This window comes from Emydura macquarii, unplaced genomic scaffold, assembly GCF_026122565.2.
Source record: "Emydura macquarii macquarii isolate MOO-44397 ecotype Brisbane River unplaced genomic scaffold, CSIRO-AGI_Emac_v2 contig_527, whole genome shotgun sequence".
Classification (NCBI taxonomy): domain Eukaryota; kingdom Metazoa; phylum Chordata; order Testudines; family Chelidae; genus Emydura; species Emydura macquarii.
Window position 1 is genome coordinate 1,177,981 of NW_027130664.1, and position 21,822 is coordinate 1,199,802.

General features: G+C 66.8%; 1 protein-coding gene across 6 annotated transcripts; it reads left to right on the forward strand.

The window, feature by feature from the left end:
• Nucleotides 1-604: 604 nt before the first annotated feature.
• On the forward strand, nucleotides 605-21,360 carry CRTC2 (CREB regulated transcription coactivator 2). 6 transcript variants are annotated; one of them, XM_067539284.1, is made up of 15 exons: nucleotides 605-864; nucleotides 7,615-7,716; nucleotides 8,192-8,308; nucleotides 8,533-8,594; nucleotides 11,379-11,447; nucleotides 13,705-13,808; nucleotides 14,451-14,480; nucleotides 14,855-14,937; nucleotides 15,227-15,276; nucleotides 15,612-15,853; nucleotides 16,639-17,036; nucleotides 18,326-18,376; nucleotides 18,491-18,781; nucleotides 19,461-19,677; nucleotides 20,128-21,360. In XM_067539284.1, exons 1-15 carry the CDS (start codon nucleotides 700-702, stop codon nucleotides 20,331-20,333), a joined length of 2,187 nt encoding a protein of 728 aa, XP_067395385.1. In that variant the 5' UTR covers nucleotides 605-699; the 3' UTR covers nucleotides 20,334-21,360. The 6 variants fall into 6 exon arrangements, with proteins under 6 accessions (XP_067395385.1, XP_067395382.1, XP_067395386.1 ...); XM_067539281.1 differs by having other exon boundaries at nucleotides 18,326-18,781; XM_067539285.1 differs by lacking the exon at nucleotides 18,326-18,376.
• The last annotated feature ends 462 nt before the right edge of the window (nucleotides 21,361-21,822 follow it).

The window sequence follows — 21,822 nt, forward strand, 5'->3', positions numbered from 1 at the left end:
GGTGCCCCGTGCAGCGTTCCTTGCACTAGGCAGGGGCCAGGGTCGCTGGTGCCCCGTGCAATGTTCCCTTTCCTTGCACTAGGCAGGGGCCAGGGTCGCTGGTGCCCCGTGCAATGTTCCTTGCACTAGGCAGGTGCTAGGGTCGCTGGTGCCCTGTGCAATGTTCCTTGCACTGGGCAGGGGGCAGGGTCGCTGGTGCCCCGTGCAATCCCCGCTCTAGCTTCCTGCAGCTCAGGGGCGCTCTGGCCCCGCTGCTGGGGTACCGGTAATGACGCCATCAGCTCATCCCGTTGAGTAACAACAGAAGCAGCTGCCCCCCCACCCCCGCCCCCTCCCCTCCTGCCAGGCCACAGCGGGGCGGTCGCGGAATGGATTCTAGGGGCATGAACTACTGGGGGGGGGGCGGGTGCAGGTGCAGGGCGGGAGCTGTAGTCTCCGAGCTCCTCGCCAGCCGCCGAAGCGTGCGCGCTTCCTCCCAGCGCAGGACTACAACTCCCAGCAGCCCCCGGCGGCGGCGCGCTCGGCGCTCTGGGAGCTGTAGTCCGCTTCCGTCGGCCGCCCCCTAGGGGTGAGCGGCGGGCAGGCTGGTAAATAAACTACGCCTCCCGTGCTGCCCCGCGCGCCCGTGTTGCTCGGCGGAGGCCTGCGGCCTGGCTGCGAGGCGGCGCGGCAGCAGCAGGAGCTGCCTGAGCAGGGAAGATGGCGGCGTCGGGCTCCGGGGCCGGGGCCGGGCCGGGCTCCTCGGCCGGCGCCGGGGCCTCCAACCCCCGCAAGTTCAGCGAGAAGATCGCGCTGCAGAAGCAGCGGCAGGCGGAGGAGACGGCGGCCTTCGAGGAGGTGATGATGGAGATCGGCTCCACCCGGGTGAGCACGGCGGGCCGCGCCGGGCCGGGCCGGGGGCCGGGCCGGGCCGGGCCGGGCCGGGGGTTCGGGCCGGGCCGGGCCGGGCGGAGGAGCAGCCCCGGGCGCTGCGCTGCTCTGCTCCGCTCCGCCGGGCGGGGCCGGGCCGGGCCCCCGGGTAGCGGGAGGCGGGGCCGGGCCGGGCCGGGCCGGGGGATGTTCCCGGAGCCCGGCCCCGCTCCCTGCCCGGCCCGGCCCGGCCGCCGGGGTGTCGCTGCCCCGTGCAGCAGGGCAGGTCAGGCCGGGGGCAGAGCGGCGGAGGCGGGGCCGGCCCGGCGGCAGGTGCCGGGGCGCAGCGGGGATGGGGGGTCCCCGCGCCGGAAGCAGCCCCGGGGCCGGGCGGTCGCGGTTGGGGGCCGGACGAGGCCGGCAGGGCCTTGCTCGGCTCCGGCGGGAGTCCCCGGGGCCGGTGTGTGGCCGGCGGGAGCCGCCCCTGGTGCCCGTCCGGCCCGGTGCTGGCTGCTGGGCCGGGGCCGGGCCGGGCCGGGGCTCGCAGGGGCGGGCGGGGTGCGGTGCCCGCTGCCCGGCGTGGCGGGGGCCGCCTGGGGGTCGGGGGCGGCCGGCAGCGGGCTCGGGCCCGGGCCTTGGGCGTGCGATGGAAGCGGGCCGCGTGCTGGGCAGCCGAGCCGAGCCGAGCCGGGGCCGCCCCGGGAGCGCGGGGGGCACCGGCTGCTCTGCCGCCCCCAGCTCGGCCGGTAGCGGGCGGACCCGGACCTCCCCCGCCAGCTCCCCCGTCTCCGTGCGAAGGGGCAGCTGCATCCCGAGAGAGACTTAACGTGCGGCTGGGCAAAGCACGAGCGGGGCTCGCCTGGGGACCAGATCTGCGCCGGCCGGAGGGGCCGGCAGGATGTGACCCGCCGGGATGCTCCCCCCTGCGATGTCCCAGTCCGGGGGGGTGGGAGGTCCCCCAGAGCTGCCCTCCCAGCGGGTCGTCGGAGGCTAGGAACCGACCCCCCCCCCATCGGGGCTTTGTCCAACGCTTGCAGAAAAGGTGCTGAAGTGACTCAGACTAACCCTGGGCCCGACCCCTCTGCCGGGAGATGTGGGGGGCTCGGCTGGGAAGTGAGCGGGCGGCAGCGCCGTATCTCCACTGACCTGGCCCTCTGCAGGGAGGGGTCCTGGTTCCCGGTTTTCTCCGCACAGCCCCCCTGAAGCCGATGGGGGTTGCACGAACATTGCCAGCAGTGGCTGCCTGGAGGCTGATTCTGCTGCCCCAGGCTGCAGCAGGCAAGTCGGGCCCTGTGGACACCCCAGGCCTGCAGCCTCCGCCGCTGTGGACCCAGGCGAGTGAGAGGCCGGACGTTGTTCCCAGTAGAGCTACAGAGGGAGGGGCAGGCATGTGGGGAAGGGGTGTTTGCAATTTGAAATACAAGGGGGGGGGGGATACAGGGAGGCCCTTCCAGATGACAGGAGCTGCCGGGGAGTCTCTGGCGTGGCAGTGGCAGTGGCTTTGTGAAGGGTCAGTGCGGCTGGCGCTGGAGAGGGGAAGCCAGCATCTCGGAGGCCAGTGGGTTCTGGAGAGGAGGGGCTCCTGGTGTGAAGGGGGAGCTCATGGACTTGTGTGAGGTGATCAAAGCTGGGAGTCCCCATGGGCTGCACTCTGGGGGAGCGGGGAGGATCTTGGCGGAGCAGGGGCTGCGGCTGGGTGGGAATGGAAAGGAGTGGACTCTGGTGGGGTCCGTCGCTGGAGTCGCGGCTCTGAGGCCAGGGCAGAACACGGTTCCCAAGCCAGCTCCTTGGTCTGGGGCAGCGATTTGTCCCCCTGCTCCCTGACGGACGCCTGGGCCCTGCCCCCAAACGTTCAGATAAGAAATGAATGAGTGGGAGATCAGCTTGGCAGGCCTTTCCAACCCCTCCTTTCGCTCAGTGCTGGAACGCTTGGAGGCAGGCAAAGACAGGCAGCATGCATCACTGCTGAGTCTGGTCCTGGCCCAGAGGCTCCAGAGTTGTTTGCACAGTAAACAGCTGGTTAATGTACAGCGGAGCTGGGGCACATGGGCAGAAACGCCCTCCCTGTATTCCATGCCCTGCAGCGCTGCCCCGGGGACCGGCTTGTCAAGAAATGTTGTTGTGTGTGAGATCCACAGCTAGCTGGCCCGGAGGTGTCAGGCTGCGTGTGCTGATGTTCCCTCTGGGTGCCGGGCTGCCTTGTAACTGAGGTTCGAACAAAGGGCAGGGGCTACTTGGGCAGCAGAAGCACCGTGTGCGCCTGGTGAGGAGTGTGGCACGAGCCCAGGGCTCTCGACTGGCCGCAGAGTTTGAGCTGCTACCCCAGGGAATGTGCTGTAGGGAACAGTCCTGCCCTGGCTCGTCTGAGGGGGCGTCTGTCTCCGTCAGTTGGGGTCCGATCCCTGGGAACCCTGCTGGGCAGCGCTGGGCTCTCCCCGTGTTGTCCTGCTCGGTACGTCCCTGTCTGGGCTCAGCCCTGGGGAAAGGTGCTAGTCTCCAGCCCGACAGGGTTCCCAGCTGGGGTGCGGTCCGTGGCGTGGCAGGGCCAGGTTCCTGCGGCTGCAGAGGGCAGTTCTGTCTGCAGGGCCGTGGAAGAGCGGCTGGAGGCTGGCTCCGTCCGGGCTGTGTTCTCTCAGGGCAGGATGTTCCCCAAGCAGGGACTGGCTGTGGCTGTGCCATTGGCACGGGCAGCTCGTGTCCTGGGCAGACCTTTGTCTTTGCGACTGGTTTATTCTAAACTGGCTGGCGCTGTCCTCTCCAGAGGCCTGGTCAGAATGTGCAGGTGGATTTCAAAAGGGGGGTGACAGAGCGAGCGTGAGCGTTCAAAAGCCAGCGTTACTGAAACAGGAACGAGCAGCGTGGCCCTGGGCGAGGACGGGGGCCTGGGAAGTGTCTGGATGGGCAGTGGACCAGCTGCCGGGGTCAGGAAGGAAAGCGTCGCTCCTGCTCTGAGCCAGCCTGGCAGTGGGGTCCATCCCACGGCCCCCCTGCTCTGTGGGCTCAGAAAGCCCTGGCTGTGCTCAGCTGACGGCGTGCAGCCGCCGGGGGATTGGGAAACGGAGCTGAAATCCTGCGCCCAGAGCCTGGGGAGGCTCCGTGCCCTAATCCTGGTGTGCGGCAGAGACAGCTGGTGACTAAATCGCCCTTTTTTCCAGGATCTGGATTTTGCTGGTTTGAAGCTCAGGAATTTACGACTGTGGATTGTGGGCTTCCTTGCTGCAGGGGCTTCTGAGCTTCTCTGCACTGGCAGCTCTTCAGTCAGGCTCGCGCGGTGTCGCCCAGGCCCTCGCTGTTGGATTCGTATGTTACAGGTGGCCTTTGGGGGGGTGCCAGGGTTGAGTCTCTGCCTCCCATTTCTGTGTTGCTTGGATGGATTTTCGTGGACCCTGCAGGTCTGGTAGGCAGGCCTGGGGGGTGCCAGGGGCAGCTTCTAGCTGGCAAATGCCCCCATCCCAGACACCCGCTTCGCTCCTGCTGCGAACTGGTGCCCTCTTTGTTGGCAGCCCCAGCACAGAGGCTGAACTCCTGTCTGCCCCGTGCGGGGGGGTTGCCCCTGCAGGCGAGGGCTGTGCCCTAGTGGTGCCTGCTCTGTGGGCACCAGCCTGCCAGTGGGGCCCTTTCACCAGCACTAACTCCCCTGCCCGGCCTTTCTTCCTCTGCCTCGGAAGCGGGGCCGGGCGCTGGGGAGGGATTGAGATCAGTCAGCCGACAAATCAGGTCCTAGCAGTGAGTGGGGCAGAGCTGCGGTGCCCGGAGCCCCCTGCTCGGGTGTGCCCACGGGGGGTGCCCGGCTGGCAGGGGAGTCTCATCACCGGCCTTGTGTGGAGCAGATCCTCTGCCCGTGCCCCCAGCGTCCAGCAGCGGCTGTGTTCATCTCACAGTGAACTGACCGCCCCTCACCTCGGGGGGATCGCCCCCTCCCCGGGAGTGGGGGGCTGCATGCTTTTGGTAACAGGAGGGGTGCGGTGCAGGTGGAGCATATCCTCAACCTGCAGGGCCTCGGGGGGGTGGCAGTGGGAAGTGGCCTGTCTTGAGTGGAGACCTGCTCCGCATCTGCCGCCGTGGGTCATGGCTTTACCTCCTCTCCATGGCCCCAGCGTGTGGCAGAGTCCTGTGGCCACTGGTTAAAACCTCCCCCAGCAAAGACTGTGGGTGCTGCAAGGGAATCAGCCGCCCGCCTCTGTTCCTCAGTCCCCCTTCCTGCCCCAGCCAGATCCCTGGCTCGGCCCCTCCCGAGAACTTGCTGCCGGCTGCACTGGATCGTGCTCTGGAGGAGAATCTGCACAGTGATGGATTCCAGCGGGTGCTCGTCTCTCTCCTCGCCCTCAGAGCAGGGCTGGAACCGCTTCCTGGGCGCCTGCGAGCCAGAGAAACTAACCGGAGCTAGACTCCTGCCAGGGCCCTGCTTGACTGGGATTCTGGGACTCTGCTCGGGGCAGATCCGTCCCTACCAGTCCTTTGTCTTCTCCCGTCCCCGGAGCCTGCTCTCTGCACTCCTTCTGCAGAGCTCACCCCCTCCAGGCACCGACCTTTACCCGTGAGGATTACCGAGTGGTGAGTCGGCAGGATCCTGACTCAGTCGCTGGAGCTTGCCCTGGAAGTAGCAGCTGGGCCGTTTCCTGGGGTCCAGGTCACAGCAGGGATCTTCCTGCCGCTCGTGATGTCATGGGCAGGATGAGGAAGTGTGCGTCTCTCTGGCAGGTCTGCCCCCGGCCCCCTGCGGGAAGGGCGGAGGGGGCAGCGGGGACAGACTGCACTGGGAGACTGAACCCTCGAACTCCAGAGCCACGGTCCGGCCTGGCTCCGCCGGCCCCTCCTGCTGACTGGGGTTGTGGCCCTAGCCGCACTCAGCTCTGGCCCCGTGTCCCCGGGGTGGGTGAGGCAGGCAGGCTCCACCTCTCAGCTGGCAAACACTTCCCCTCCTTGCCATGCCAGCAGCGAGCGCCCGGAGAAGTCGGCCCCGTTGTGTGGCTTGTGGATCTGAACGGCTGCCCGGCCGGAGGGTGGCAGGGTTGAGCAGCCACATGGGGCTTCCCTTCTCGTTGCTTCAGCTGTCCGGTGGGCGCCTCTCTGCCTCGGCATCCGCTGCTGAGCGTGCTGTGTCTCCCGTCCCTCCATGCCAGCTTGTGCTGTGAACGGCAGTGCGGGCGCAGGAACTTGCTGGGGCCCTGTTATCTCCAGCCTGCGGTTTTGCAATGACAGCCTCTCCTGCCAGACTTCCCCTCCTTCCCCCGGCCTTGATTTTGGGCTTCCCCAGAGCGCTGCAGTGCTCGGAGCCTGGGCCTGAAAGCCTCCGGACGGAGAGAGGATCTGGCTCGGGGGCCAGCACTTGGTGTGAATTCTCCAGCCCACGTTGCAGCCGGGGACTGCGGGGCAGCCGGCTGTGCATCGCAGCTGTTCTGAGTGGCTGGAGCGCATTAGCCTGGGTCTGGGCCAGGGTCCCGAGCTTGGAGATCTGACCCTGGGGAAGTGACTCCAGCTTCTGGGGTGCAGCTGGGCAGTTGAGGTGTCTTGGTGCAGAGGCTGATTTAAACAGTAGGTTACACGCCATGCTTAGGAGTTCTGCAGTTCCATATCTGAGTTCCTTCCCTGGGGGAATCCCATCTGGTCCTCTGACTGGTTACTGCTTAATTTATCATGTTCCAAAACCACCTCGACTGACGCCTCAGTCGGGGACAGTCCCTCGGCTTTATGACCTAAAGAGACCGGCCCAGTGGTGGGGATCTCCCTCACAGCCTCTGCCGTGAAGTCCAATGCAAAGAATTCATTTAGCTTCTCAGCAACGGCCTTGTTCCTTGAGTGCTTCTTGAACCCCTCGGCCGTCCAGTGACCCACTGCCTCTTTGATAGGCTTCCTGCTTCTGATGTACTTCAAATAATTTTTGCTGCTGCCTCCAGTCCCCTTCACCCCCTGCCGAAGGCACTTGCGGAGTTGCTGGGGCTGGTAACACCTCTGTCCCCCTGTCCATGTTGCGGAAATCGAGGTGGTGGCTAAAGTCCTGTCCCTGGAGCTGGACTGGTCTGCACTGCCTCCTCTTGCAGGCCTGACTCTGGGCGACCGCCCTGCACATCCCCTTTCCTGGCTTTGACGTTGATGTGATTATAAAAGCGAGAATCCTGTGCTCGACAGAAGAACGTAACGGCCAGACGGGGTCAGACCCATGGTGCCTCCAGCCCAGGGTCCCCTCTTCTGAGAGTGGCAGGTAGCAGGTGCATCAGAGAGAATGAACACAATGGGGCAGTTATCTGTCGCCTGGTCCCAGCCTCTGGCAGTCAGAGGTGTAGGGACACCCAGAGCACGGGCCGTGAGAGCGAGGCGTTCCCGGCTGTGGAGCCGAGCTGGCTGACAAGCATGTGGTGCTCTGGATGGGCTAGAAAAGCCAGCTGGATGCTGTGTGGACGGCAGCGTGGACTGGGACCCACAAAGCCAGGCAGCTAGATAACAGCGTGGGCTGGGCCGGGGCCGGGCGGTGCTGTTCCCAGCTCAGGGGAAGGGTGATACCGTGGGTACGTGTTCCTGACTCTGCCGTTGATGGATGGGTCATTCCAGCTCTGAGCATCCCTGCCCTCTGCAGGCGGCTTCGCCCTCCGTGGCTGCGGAGCATGGGCTCTGGTTGGGACGGCCCTGGGGCCTGCCGGGCTGGGTGGCCTGCTCTTGCTGAAGAGCCAGTGGCTGGCTTGGGCTGGCCGGGGGCAGCTCTGGGCCAAGGAGTGGCTGGCGGCTGCCCACCGGGCTGTGACTCTGGTTCTTCTCTCTCTGCTCCAGTTGCAGGCTCAGAAGCTGCGGCTGGCTCACAGCCGGGGACCCTACTACAGCGGCTCGCTGCCCAACGTCAACCAGATCGGGAGCAGCGTCGCTGAGTTCCAGGTAACTGGCAGGGACGTGGGTGGCAGTTCCCCTGCAGGCACAGGCAGCCTCCACCCCCATCCCCGCCCCCACGCAGCCATGCTGCAAAGCACCTGGGAAAACCAAGGGGAGGATAGACATGGGGGTGGAACCCGGGATGCTCCGCTCGGGCTTCTCGGCTCCCGGGCGGTGAGTGGGAGAGCCAGGATGTTAATGGTGGTTCTCCCTCCTGCGCGGGCTTAAACAGGGCCAGGCCTGTGGGCTGGGAAGGAGTCGCAGGCTCTGCAGTGGGGCCTGCTCTGGTACAGACTCTTCCCCGGCGTCTGGTGGCGGTGGGGGGAGTGTGCCTTCCAGGCTCCGGTGGGAACGTTGGTCAGCAGTTGGGGTGGGCGGGGGCAGCGGAGCGGGGCTGTACACCACAGCTGCGTGCTCTGCTCTGCTCTCCTCGAGACGTCCCGTAGAAGACCAGAGCGGATGCCCCTTTGTGTCTCTGCAGGGCCCTTTGCATTCGCCTCTGGACTCGGCGCGCAGCACCCGGCACCATGGCCTGGTGGAACGAGTGCAGCGAGACCCCCGGCGGATGATGTCTCCTCTGCGCCGATACATGCGCCAGATATCCTTTAGCAGCGCCCGCGTGCTCTGCGCCCGGCCCGCGCCTCTGCCGCTCTGGCAGTTCCGGGGCTGCCTCTCGTTGGGCTCCGGGGAGACCCCTGCACTCGCGTGGGCCGTCAGTCAAGTGGCTTCGGCAGCCGTGATCACACGTGCCTGCCACAGCCCCTCCTGTCGGCCCAAACTCGGGTTCTTCGTAGACACAGCTTGGTCCTTAACTCGGCTCACATTGACAGCTCTCCCTACAGCCCGGCCTACCTGTCGCCTCCCCCTGAGCCCAGCTGGAGAAGGTAAATTGCCCCCCAGTGCCATCGACCTAGGAGCAGCTCTACTGGGTCACGGGGGTGCCAGGGCTTTGCCCAGCCCGATACCAGCTGCAGCTAGAGAGTCGCTGAGCAGCCCCGTGGGGAGAGCCAGTGCGTCAGCGTCCCGGATCAGCTGCCAGCACCGACTTTGCAGGGGGTCCAGCCCCAGTGCCATTGGCGACTTGCCAGGAGCCCAAGGGGTGCCCGCAGTCTGTACAGAGGGGAGCCGTTTGCAGCCCCGATTCTGGGTGAAAACGCCAAGTCCCGGCAGGCAGGGCTGCTGCTTGGCCCCAGCCGTGCGCTGGAGCGTTCCCTGCTGCCACTTGGCTCCCCACTTTGTCCGCCTCGATCGGCTTCACTGCTGAGCAGGCTGGAGGGCAAGCGCCATGGCATCTTCCCTGGGAAAGCCTGGTGCCCGAGTGCCAGCGGCTGGCTTCCATTCCACCCGGGGCCTGGCGCCTCCCCCTCCCTTCAGCGTCGCCTCTCGGGACCCTTCCTGCTGCTTGTTTGCCCGGCAGGAGCAGGCCGTCAGGAGAGATGATTTCACGGGGTTGGTGCCATTTCGTCTCCTGAGAGTCCCCCAGTGGCTTTCCCATTGGACATGGCACACGGGCGTCCCAGGGCTGGCTGGGGCGTTGCCCAGGAAGGTGAGCTGGGCGTGCTCCTCCCACCTGTGCTGGCAGCCAGTTCTCCGGCAGCGCGCAGGGAGCCCCGGCAGCGCCTAGAGCAGCGCTGTTCACTCTGCCCCGGGCTGCATGTGGCCCGTAGTCCCCCCGGGAAGCGGGTGGGGATGCACAGGGTGCTGGGACTGGCACAATATAAATCTGCTGGGCTCGGTCTCCGAAACGCACGTCGTCACTGGGGTCTCACTTGCGCTTGGACGGGTGGAGGACAAAGATCTGTGTGTGGACTCACCTCCCAGAGCCTGGCTCGGCCCCGGTCTCGTGGCTGGGGCTAGTTCCCCCGGGTTGCCAGAACCCTCTCCAAGGCAGAGGGACCAGCGTTTCCAAACGCAGCTGTGGTTTTGCCTAACCCTCTCTAGCGGGCTGGTGCAGATCACCACAGACGGGCCCCACGGGAGGCAGCTGGCAGGATGTTTCCTGCTTGAGTGTCATGGGAGGGTTCGTGGTCACACCCTGCCTGTGTCCAGGGATAAGAGGGAAGGCCTCGGTCACCCAGCAGCAGGGCCCATTGGGAGAAGCCGCCCCCTCCCCACAGAGCAGCGCCGAGCCCTAGGCCCCGGGAGGGTGAAACGCCTCGAGCCCAGAGGGACCGAGGGGGCTCGGATTGCCCCGCCCGCCAGACACCGCCCTGCTGCGGAGGGAGGGGAGCGCGTGCACGGGATGCCCCAGCCAGGAGGTGAAGCAGATCCAGCCCCTGCTCTGCTGGTGCGCCTGGCGCCAGGGCCCCTCGATGCCGGCTGCGCTTGCTGGAGCCACCGTTGCAGAGGCCTCCTGGCTTTCCACGCCGGCCTTCGTCCTCGGTGTGAGGAACCCCTTGTCCCAGCACGAGTGTTGAGGTGGGAGTCTGTGGGCTAGGGGAGTTAGGTGCCCATGGAGATCCCCTGGAGTTAGGTGCTGCATTCCCAGCCCTGGCCCAGCTCTGCAGTGGGACGTGTGCCCAGCCCTGGCCCAGCTCCCTCTGGCACGTGCTGGCCCCTCACGCTGAATTGTGCAACCCAGGGACTGCTCAGGCAAGGTGCCAGCGATGGGCGGGCGGCCACGGGCAGTGCTGCACCGAGCGTCACTCCTTCCTGCCCTCAGGACAGCTGGGTCTCCTCCTCCCTTCCCAATGCCCCGGCCCTGGAGTCGGGCCCCCCTGTGCATCCTGCGGCTGACTCGCCTGCCTCTAGTTCGGTGCTTCCCCCTTCGCGCTCTGCATTCAGTCCTGGCGCTGCCGGGCACCTGACCCCCTCCACACGCTCCTCCCAGCAACTGCGCCACCTGCCCGGGCGAGAGGGGGGCAGCAGGCCTTGGTGGGTGTCCAGGGCTGGGCAAGGGAGTGGTGCGTAGGGGGGGTAGCTCCTTGTCTGGTGCCGGGTTGCTAGGATGCCAGTTCTCTGGGCCTGCATCTCACTGACCCCTTTTCACCTGGATCCTTGGCCTCTTCCAACCTTGGCACTGGCCTGGCCACCGAGCCCCGGGCCTGCAGCCGGAGAATCACGGAGCTGATGGTTGCATGCTGGCTGGGGGCCCTCCTCGCCCCCGGTTCACAATACACCAAGCCTCTGGCATGGGAACCCCAGGGAACGGGCCCAGCTCCCAGCCAGGTTCCCGGGAGCTGCCCTTGGGGCCAGGTCAGTTCCCTCCGTTCAAGGGCCCCTGCATCACTATGCGGAGGGGGCCCAGTGAGGGGGCTCTGGACCCGTGACAATTCAGCCCAGGAGACCCCTTAGTGCTCCCCTGTGGGACATGGGGATGCTCCCGGCTGAGGGCACTCTCTCTCCAGCCCCAGAGATTGCTGCTCTCTGGGGTGCTCTCCATGGCAGAGCAGCGTGGGTGGCACCACATGGCCATGGAGAGTGTCCGGCTGCCGCCCAGCCCCAGCTCCACGAGGCTGGTGGCTGGGACCCTTCGCTCAGCCATGCCGCCTCCTGGGCTGGGGGTGGTACCCTGCCTGGCTGCTCCCGGCACAGCATTGCTTGGCTCTCTGACTGTGTCCTCAGAAGCGCCTCCTCTCTCTGCTGCTCCCTGAATTACTGACTGCCGCCCGGGCGGGGTCCTGTGCCCGTCGCCTCCCCCTCCGCTAACCGGCTGTCTTTGTTTACAGGACCATGCCCTGGGGTAACTTTCCCATGGAGAAGGGACAGCTGTTCAGGCTGCCGTCGGCTCTCAACAGGTGAATGATTTTGGATTCCAGGCTCTCTCCCCCGGCCACACAAAGCCGTCTGACTGTGGGGCGCCGGGTGGCTGCCGATGGCCCCTTGTCCAATGGACGGCGTCTGGCTGGGGCTGTAGGATCTTGAGGTCACGAGGCCTCCCTGGACTGGGGACAGAGACGCTCGGGGTTTGCGTCCAGGGCCAGATAGTCCAAGCTGGGGTGACTCAGTGGAGTGGCTGCTTTACGTTAGCAGAGGATTTGGCCCGGCGTTCCTTCCTGGCCCTTCACAGATTGGGTCCCGGGTTCACGTGGCCACCCCCCATGCACCTGGTTGCCATCGGCGCAGCTGGTGGGGCCACGTTGGGTGCTGTGGCCAGCAGAAGGGGCCCGTGGCCGTGGCGCCTGTGCAAGATGGCTGAGGCAGTGTGAGCTCCTTGCTCTGCCCCTGGAGCCTGCCAGGCCCTCTGCTAAACCAGGCTAATCTGCACCTTCTGTCTTGGGGCAACTGCCCTGTGATGAATCGGGGGGTCTCAATGCAGGTCCCAGCCTCCCCAAACCCCTCTCAAACCGTGCTGTGGCCCCAGGCTGGCAGCTCCAGCAGGATGACTGGGAGCAAGTGGGGCCTGGAGCCCGGGTCTGTCCCTTCGGCACAAGGGAGGGCTTCCCAGCCCCCCACGCCACTTGTTCAGGTGCAAGCGCTGGAAGGGCTGCGGGAGGCTGTTCCTTTGTTCGATGGCTCCTGCCAGGGGTAAACTCCCCCGGTCCCGTGTGCTCAGCTCGCCCGCCTGCACCCTGGCTTCCAAGGGCTGCAGTTACCAACCCCTCCACGGTGAGCGGGGCCCGGCCCCCCCGAGTAACCGGCTGCAGGGCTCTGCCAACCCCACGGCCTCGCGGCTGGGCCTGGGGGCACACTATGCTGCCTGGGGATGGGGGCACACTCTGTCCCCTCTGGCCTGGCAGAGCCGGGCTATGCTGAGGACGGGGCTGAGCCCCTCCTGGACTCCTGTGGGTGGCGCGGGCTCGGCTTCTGCCTGGGGCCTTTCCCCAAATGGTCCCATGCTGTCCAGCTGCCCTGTCCTCTGGCCCCGTCCCCCCCTTTGCAGGCCTGCCCCTCCTGTCTTGGGGCAACTGCCCTGATGTTGCAGCAGCCAGCCTCTTTCCCAGCCCCCACCCCCTTGTTCAGGTCCTGGGCTCTGTGCTGGCTTGGGGCCGCCTGGGGCCCGTCCCATGCTGTCAGCTGCCCCCTCTGCACGCTGGGAGTGGCGCCAGTCTCCCCATTCACGCTCCCTGGGCTCGGCGCTAACGTCACACCTCCAGCGAGCTGGGCCGCGGCTCTGCGGTGTTTCGTTCGCCGGTGGGGTGGGGGCGGGAGAGAATTTCCTGCCTGTGAGCAGGCGAGGCCAGGCCTCAGCTGAACAATATCCCCCTTGTATGGTCCCAGGACACATCATTAGGTGGAGCATCCGCCCCCTGCCCGGCGCACCAGGCTCGCTAATTAGGAACACAACGAGCGTGTCTCCTGGGCCCCGGCCACATGGGCCAGCCCCTGCTTTGTGCCACGCCAGGCAATGCGGCGCAAGAGCGCCAGGCTCCAGGGCCTCGACGTGGCCTCACGCCTGGGGGGAGGCAGCCTCGGGATGCGTCCTGGTGTGCACGGCGCCTTCCCCCGGCGCCTCCTCAGCCGTGCAGCCCCCGGGGGGGTCACCCGTTGAACGGCCCCTTCTGGAAAAGGCCGATCCATGCTGCAGCGAGGGTAGAGAGCTGCTTCTGAGGAGCCGGGACAGCTGCCGCGAGAAACACGCGGGGGCTTCAACCCGTGCTGGGCCTGGCCTTTCCCCAGGGCCGTGCGTGTACATGGGGCTTCCCCTGGGCCAGTGCAGCCGCTGGCTCTCCAGGGAGGGTCCCGGGGATGGTCCCGGGGTTTCTGTTGTAATTTCATTGAAAACAGCCCCTCTGGCACAGCCAGGCGCCCCTCCTCGCCCCCCCCGTGCTGTCCCAGCAGGGGTCTCCTCCCCGCCCGCTCTGTCCGTCCTGCCTTGCTCCCAGCTCGCCTGTGAGAGCGAGCGCTCGGACCTCAAAAAACACGAGGTGTCTCAGCACCGCGAGAGCCCGGGCAGCTTCCTGCAGGGGTGCTGCTGCTTTGCGCCAAGCACGGGTGGTTTTAGGAAGCGGGGAGATGCGTGTCGTCTCCCCAGCCGGCGGGGGGCGGGCGGGTTCCTGCCGGAGCCGGCACACGTGCGGCAGGGCCTGACTGGAGCTTTTCTTTTGCTATTAGAACAAATTCGGATTCTGCGCTTCACACGAGTGTGATGAATCCCAACCCGCAGGACACGTACTTGGGCCCCTCGCAGGGCGCCCCGCCTCCCAGTCGCAAGAGCGGTGAGTATCGCCCCTGGGCCCTGCCCCTCTCGCCTGCTGCGGCGGCCAGCGGGTGCCCATGCGGCCCAGCTCCATCGTACCTGCCGCAGCTCGCTGCTCCCCACCTGCCCTCCTCGCTCGACTCCGGCCGTGTCCGGGGGGCTGCGTCCTGTGGTAGCTCGGGCGGGCGGTGCTGATCGTCGGGCTGCCCCCCAGCTGGAACGAGCCGCCAGCCTGACAGCAGCTGGATTCTCTTTGCCCCTAGCTCCCATGTGCCAAAAAAGCCCCAGACTTTCCCCCGTGGTTGTGTCTGCCCGATCCATGTCCTGCTCCTGTAGGATTCCTGCCCCAGGTGGCCCCGTTGGGCTGTCTAGCCCGGCAGCCCCTCTCCTGCTGCACTGTGTTGCCCCAGACGTTCATCCTCCCCTTTCCCTGCACACTGGCTGATCCGTCTTTGGCTGTGACGGATCCGAGCGCTGGGCCATGGTGCCCTGTGTCTTGCAGAGCCCAGCCCGGCTCTCCTGCCTTCTCTGCCCCGGCGTTGGATCGTGTGGGAGGTCCCCCGCTAAGCTCTCTCTCGCATGGCTGCCCTCGCTGCACAGGGGTGACTGGTCCCGCTCACCCCCCTGCTCCTTGCTAACCATGCCCCAATCCCTCTTTCAGGTTTCCTGGACGGGGACGGGGACAGTAAAGGTAAATAGCCCATCATTGACGCCCTAGCCCTGGCAGCCCTCCATTGGCATGGGAGGGGTCTGATCCCAGCCATGGGAGGGGGGCAGGGCTCCTGCTCCCGGCAGGGCTGGGAGCTTGTGGGATGCCAGGGGAGGGTGGCCTGTGCAGGGGCCAGGGAAGGGACGCCTGCCTGGAGCTCAGAGGCAGAAGGGGCTAGCAGGCTTGGCAGAACTACAGCTCCCAGGGTGCACCTCCAGCTGGAGCACTGCATGCTGGGACACGTCAGCACTAGGGCCCATTGCCCTGTATTGATGCCAGACGTGGACCCTTCCCGTCGCCAGCGCACCAGGCTTTGGCTGGCCCGGGGCTGACGCTTGCCCTTCTCCCCTGGCCAGTGTTTCTTTTCCAAGTGCCTCCCATCGACGAGAACTTCCTGGAGGACAACAAGCACCTACTCAAGCCCTGGGACACCAAGAAGGTGGGTGTGGGGGTGGCGGGGGCGCTGCCCCGCTCTCGGTGGGGAGCCGGTACCGGGCAGGGGTGAGGCTCCCGGGGGTGGGGGTGGGGTTGTGCTGCGTTCCCACTCCCCGCACGCTTCATCGCTGCTGGTCCTGTGCCCGCCTGCTTCCTGCCGCTGGAGCAGAGTGTGGCAATGTCCTGCCGGGGCGGCGCCAGCGCTGGGCTGGGGCTGGGGGTGGGGCGAGGGCAGCGGGGGGCTAAACGCCTGCCCAGGCTCACCCCCTCCCTCCCTCTGTCTGATTTCCCAGCTTTCGTCATCCTCGGCCCGGCCAAGGTCCTGCGAAGTCCCCGGCATCCAGTAAGTGACGTGCCCGGGCAGGGCTGGCCTGGCCTGGCAGCTTTATGCCCAGGGATCTCCTAGCGCCTCCCGTGCGTTCGCCAGGCCCCGTCTGGGGAGGGTCGTGGGTTGTCATCTCCCTTTCACACGGGGGAAACGGAGACCCCGGAGGCGAGTCCGGAGCTGGGAACAGAACCAGGCGTCCTGCCTCCCAGCCCCTCCTCTACTCCATCGGGCCCCCTCCGTCCCTCCCAGAGCTGGCTCCAGAACCAGGAGTCCTGGTTCCCAGCCCCCTTCTCTGGCCCTGGGCGCTCAGGAGCGCTGCCTTCGCTGAGCTGCGTCTCTCTTTCTTTCAGTGTCTTTCCATCCCCAGACCAGCCTGCCAACGTCCCCCTCATCCCCTCAGCCCTGAATACGGGCGGCTCCCTCCCCGACCTCAGCAACTTGCACTTCCCCTCCCCCCTGCCCACCCCCCTGGACCCCGACGAGTCGAACTACCCCAGCCTGAGCGGAGGGAGCAGCACCGGTAACCTGGCCAACACCATGACGCACCTGGGCATCAGCAGCATGGGGCTCGGGACGGGCTACGGCTCTGCAGGTGAGGGCTCCCGGCCCAGCAACGCCGCCCAGGGAGTGGAGCCCACCTGCGCGTGTGCGGCGGGGGCTGTGCTGGGCTGGTGCCGAGGAGGGGCCGTCATCCAGGCCGCCCAGCTCTGCCGAGGCACATGGGAGCTGGACGGGGCTGGATCTGCCCCCCCCCCCGGTCTCCGCTCAGCCCAGGGCTGTGCTGGGGAGAAGACGGGCGGGCGGTGTGTCTGGGCCTGCGGCGTGGAGAGCTGAGCCCTGGGGGCGTGTGGGGCGCAGCTCCCTGGGTTGCGGTGGGAGATCGGGCGGGGATGGGTGGTGGAATGGGAACAGCCTGGCTCCATTACTGCGTCTGCAGCCGGGTCTGGTTATTCTGCACCTCCAGCAAACTCCTGATTGCCCCATCCTGGCCTGGGCGGGCAGCCCCCTGCAGCATCCGGGAGCCTTTCCGGCCAGTTCAGGGTCAGGGGTCGCAGGACACAAGCTGGGGCATCGCGTCTGGGAAGAACCAAGCCCCCCAGTTCTGTCTGCAGCAGCCCTCCTGGGAGCCGCGCGCTCGCCCGCGGGGGAGCCGTTAGAGCTGGCACCATGGAGCAGGACCTGCGCAGGCCAGCTGGGCCGGGGGCGGGGGGGCTTCTCGGGCCATGATCCGATTCCATTGCTGGGTTTGTTTGTTTCTGTTGCTGTCTCCATCGCTTTGGTCTCCTCCCACCCCTCCATCCGGCCCGGGGGGCGGCAGCCTGGCTCTGTGCGGATTGCCACGGTAACGGTGCTGTCTCTTCTCTTTTGTCCCCACAGGACTTACCTCACCTATGCAGAGCTCCCTGAGTAACCCCGCCCTGCAGTCCTCGCTTAGCCACCCCAACCTGCAGGCCTCCCTGCGCCCCCAGTCGCTGCAGTCCTCCCAGAGCAGCTCCTCCCTCAGCACCCCCTCGCTCTGCTCCTCCCTCAGCACCCCCTCGCTCTGCTCCTCCCTCAGCAGCCAGTCCATGCAGTCCTCGCCCAGCAACCCCAGCCTCCCGTCCGGCTTTAGCAGCTCCTCCTACTCCCCCCTGGTGCCGACGTCCATAAACACGTCGCCCCGCCGCCGGGCCCCGCTCAGCCCCCTCACCCTCCCTATGGGCGGCGACTCGAGAAGGCAGCACCCCAAACAGTTCTCACCAACAATGTCACCCACATTGTCTTCCATCACCCAGGTATGCATGATCCATCGCGCGGCGCCGCCGGCGCCCGCTCATCTCCGGCTCCTTTCAGTTCCTCCGTCGTGTCTTTTCCATCCTCATCTCAGTGGGCGGCCGGGAGCAGCAGTGCAGGGACCCGGCTGTGGGGAGTCACAGAGCAGCGGGTTCCCCTGGGGCCGGGGGCTGCACAGACGGGCCCAGCCCAGAAGGGCTTGTGGTCGAAAGGGACAAGCTGGGGGCGGGGGAAGGGAAGCATCGTTCCCCCCATTCCCAGGCTGGGGCCTGAGGCCTCCAGGGGGCTGGGAGCAGAACCCTCCTGTCCCGAATCCCAGCCCCCTCCGCTGCCCCTTTGGCCTGGGCCAGGCTCAAGTTAGCGGGTGGCCACTCCGGGGCCTCTAGGAGCTAGGTCCGAGGCACAGCCAGCGCCCTGGGGGGCTCTGCGCCCTGGGGGGCTCTGCGCCCTGCTGGGGCCGGTCTCCGCAGGGAAGCTGAGGCATGAGGCAGATGTGCTCTGGGAAGGGTCCCTCTGCCGGGCCGGGGCCCTGAGAGAACTCAGCCTGGCAGTGGGCATAAAGGCTTCTCCCTGCTGCTCCCCCCCAGAGGCTCTAAGGAGGGTGGCTGTAGGGATGCGCCCCAGGGTCCAGGCCTCCACACTTCAGTGCGCGGGAGGGCAGCGCCGGGCTCCCCTGCTGTCAGGCTGGCGAGTGGCACGGGGGCCTGGGGAAGGACCAGGTGTGAGAGCCCCCCCCAGGAGACCCAGACATGCCCTGTAGTGGGGTTGTAGGGAGGCGGCCTCCTCCTGCGCGTGAATCTCTGCACAGAGCTCCCTGTGCAAGGAGAGGCTCGTCCCACAGAGGGGAACAGGCGGGGCGGGTTCCAGGGACCTTCGTCCTTGTGTACCTGGAGATTGGTCTCTGCAGGGGCCCTAGTCCTGCCTCTCCTGAACCTTCAGTTGAGGTCAGCCCCACCCTGCCAGCCTCCCCGGGCCGGTGTGATCCCCCAGCAAACGTGCGTCTAGGCGGCTCCCTGCACACAAACCGCCAGCTTCCTGCTTGTCTTCTGGAAAGCCAGAGAAGCGGGGGGTCTGAGCCTGGATTGTCTGGGAGGTGCAAGGGTGGGTGTGTGCACAGTTAGCCTGTGGAACTCTCTGCCACAGGATCTCATTGAGGGCCAAGATCTAAGGGGAAGTCAAAAAGGGGGTGGCCATATCTAGGGGCCTCGCAGACGTCCCTGGTCACATTGGAGGGTACGGAATCAGTTGACGGGTCGATCCTCGAACAAACAGGCCTTCCCCCTCTGTGCAGGTTGTGCCAGGATGGGCCTTGGAGCAGCTGGCGGTGATTGCACAGCAACAGGTGCATGGCCCGGGGTGGAGGTTGGGTGGCGTCTCGCAAAGAGACTCGCCAGCCCTCGACTCTGGGCCTTGCCACCTGCCTGGCCGTAACCCGGGCTCTGCTGGGTGTTTGCAGGGCGTGGCACTGGACACCAGCAAGCTGACGGGCGACCAGCGGCTCCCGCCGTACCCCTACAACCAGCCTGGCCTGCTCATGCCATCCCAGCCGCCCCTGCAGCAAAGCCCGAAGCCCCTGCACCAGCCAGTGCAGCCCCAGCAACAGACCCAGCTGCCCCCGGCGCGCCCGGCCCGGCAGCAGCAGGCCGTGCAGCACGGCGCGCCCCCCTCGTACCTCCTGCAGTGCCAGCATGAACCCTTGCTGCAGCAGCAGTTCCGCCAGCAGCTGGGCGACTTCAGCCTGGGCAGCGTGAGTACCGGGCCGGCTCCCCGCGCGCGCTGAGCTCTGCCCTGCGCTGCCTGATAGCGGGGGCTGTGGATGCTCCCAGACAGGCTGGCCCCTTCCCAGTCACTGGTCACCCAGACTCTGGGCTGCCCTGGCCTAGCCCCCCCCGACACCAGCTCTGCCGGCTGCCCTGGGGTCGGGCCACGCACCGGGAGCAGCTGGTCGGGCCAGGCCAGGCCCCCCTTTCGGGGCCATCCCTGCCCGCCTGGCTGCTTCTGGGGTTTGCGCTTCCCCCCCACCGCCTGAGCCAGGCCCAGATCCAGCCCTGCCTAGCCTGGGGGGGTCCTTTGGGGGGAGGGTAGGTTGGTTTGGCACATCGCCTCCGGGGACAGGAGTGCAGTGCTGACGGGCAGGGGGCCCGGGCTGGGTCGGGAGCAGGGCAGCCACTGCCCCCTGCACAGGACGGGGATTTCTGTGGCCCCTGCTGCTGCCCCCCAGCCGCGGGCGATTCCTCATGTGCCTCTGGGGCCGTAGGTGACTGACCCCCGCTGCCGAATCCACCCGGCCATTCTGCTGCTGGCCCGGGAATCCTGCCGCCCGGCGGCGGCGCTGCCCCACGGGGTGGGCTGCAGGGGGCCGTGCTGGGTGCACCCTGGGCTGTTCTCCGAGTCACTGAGCCCCCCGCGCCTGTGTCTCCCTGCAGTTCGAGCAGTTTGGCATGGGGGAGAGCCCCCCAGGCAGCCTCCCGCTCAACCACAACGCCTTCCCCGAGGACCTGGGGGCCTTAAACTACCACCCGGCGGAGAGCCTGGGCCTGCCGGCCAGCAGCAGCAGCCACCTCCACGAGCCCCATCTCCTCAGCCGGCAGGGCCTCAGCAACTGCAGCCGCCACGCTCCTATCCCCAACATCATCCTCACAGGTGCGCGGGCGAGGGTTCGCGTCCTGCCCCGGCTCAGCACCGCCCCTCTGGGCTGCTGCTCCCCACCCGCCACGCCTCAGTGGAGCCCACGGCCAGCTCAGCACTGCAGCCCTACCTCGGTGTAACCACGTCCCCCCCACCTCCCGCAGCCCTGTAGTTGCATGGGTCCCAGAGGCCACGTCCTCCCTTCCAGAGGGTTCCCCCCGGGCAGGGCTGGCGTTCCTGGGCAGTGGGTGCGAGGAGCTTGCCCTGCTAATGCCCAGGCAGCCCCTTCCCCTGGAACGCAGCTGGGAGCCCCCTGAGAGGGTGGCTGGGGCTGTCCCACGTCCCCCCTTCTCAGGAGCCCCATGGTGCTGGATGCTTCCCCCCACACGGGCGGGACGGGCTCTTCTGGCTGGCCCCCAGCCAGACACGCATGCCCTGGCTCTGACCCTTCCTCTCCAACCCCAGGGGACTCCCCGCCTGGCATCTCCAAGGAGATCGCGACGGCGCTGGCCGGGGTCCCTGGCTTCGAGGTGGACACGTCCCTGGGCCTGGAGGAGGATCTCAAGATTGAACCACTCACTCTGGATGGACTGAACATGCTCAGCGACCCCTACGCGCTGCTGACGGACCCGGCGGTGGAGGACTCCTTCCGGACGGACCGGCTGCAGTGACGGGGCACCCACCCCTGGGAAGGTGGCAGTGGAGCCGGGGGAGGAGAGAACAGACTTCACGAGCATCACAAACAAGCCAGACGTCCGCAGACAAATGGCCGCCCTGGGGACGGGCAGAGACTGGCCCTGGCGCCGCGCCCACGCTTCTGTCCCGGTGTATACGGTGAAATGTCCCAGGGCGAAGAGCACGGAGCAGCGGGTGCCCCAGGTGCCGGGACTCTGCCAAGAATCACTTGAAGCCAGGCAGATGCCAGCCTCTGCTCGCAGCAGCGACCCCCCGCCTGCGCTGGGTGGCGTCCAGGGATCTCTGTGCTCGAACCAGCGTCCTCTAGCTCTGTGCCGGGAGGCCTGGGGGGAGCCTCTACCGCTGCGAAGGATGGAGTCTGCAGTCCCTGAGCCAGGGACCTGCACCCTCAAACCAGCTGAGGGGGTGGTGAATGCAGCGTCCCCGGGCCCTGTGCTGGAAGGCGTGAGCCTAGGGGGCCTCTGGCCCCATGGTGGGGACGGGAGCATCAGGGTCCCTAACCCCATGGCCGAGGGGGGGGAATCTTGAGGATCTGGACCCCCCGCTCCTGAGCAAGGGTCTTTCCATGGGAAGGCGTTGGCGTGGCTGGGTCTGCAGCCCCGGGGCCATGTACATAGCGATCCTGGTAGCTAGAGACCTCAGCCCTGGCTTGGGGCTGAGCGTTGGTTTGGGTTTTTGCTAATCGTAACCTTTGAAGACAAAATTTATCCCCCGTCTTTCCCCGCTACGCCGTGTATCCCCGGCCCCTGCCGAGCTGCCTGCACTGGGGGCCCTGCCTCGGGCGGGGGAGGAGAGGGCTGTGTATAAAGCACTTGTAACTTTGAACCCTTGTCTGTCGTGAGGTCACGTCCCGTGTCCGTGCTGGGGAGGGGATCATGGGGGGAGCAGACGCCGTGGGGCTGAGGGAGGTGGGAGCCCCAGAATCCTGCCCTCCCTGCTGGCCCCCTTGCGATGGAGGAGAAAGCCAGAGTGATTTATTATTATTATTTTTTAAATATATTATATGTTAATTACAAAAGTTGCATTAATGTGGGGGGTGGTTCGGGGGGGGGGCCATGGGTGATGCTGGGGGGAAGTTTGGGGGGGCCGTGGGTGGTTGATTGTGGGGGGGAGGTTTGGGTGGGGGCTGTGGGTGATGCTGGGGGGAGGTTTGGGGGGGCCGTGGGTGGTTGATTGTGGGGGAAGGTGCGGGGGGGCCGTGGGTGATGCTGGGGGGAGGCAGAGTCTGGCCGAGTGCTGCTTTCCTGCTCTCTCCTTCCCACTCCCTGCAGCTCCCCTCGCAGCCATGCGGCTGGTGCATCACTCCAAGCCTGGCTCAGCTTGGGGCGGCCCCTGATGCCGCAATGGGGCCTGTCGGGGGCCAGGGGCAGTGGACAGGTGCATTTGCAGTCCCTGAACCTGGAGGTTTTCCACACCCCGCTGGGGTGGGCAGCCTGAGGTGCGAGCGCTCCCCAGGGCAGTGGC

Coding starts and splice junctions, on each gene's coding strand:
- CRTC2 (XM_067539281.1), top strand. CDS start 700: ATGGCGGCGTCGGGCTCCGGGGCCGGGGCCGGGCCGGGCTCCTCGGCC. Junction 865..7,614: donor TGGAGATCGGCTCCACCCGG/GTGAGCACGGCG, acceptor TCTCTGCTCCAG/TTGCAGGCTCAGAAGCTGCG. Junction 8,309..8,532: donor TGCGCCGATACATGCGCCAG/ATATCCTTTAGC, acceptor AACTCGGCTCAC/ATTGACAGCTCTCCCTACAG.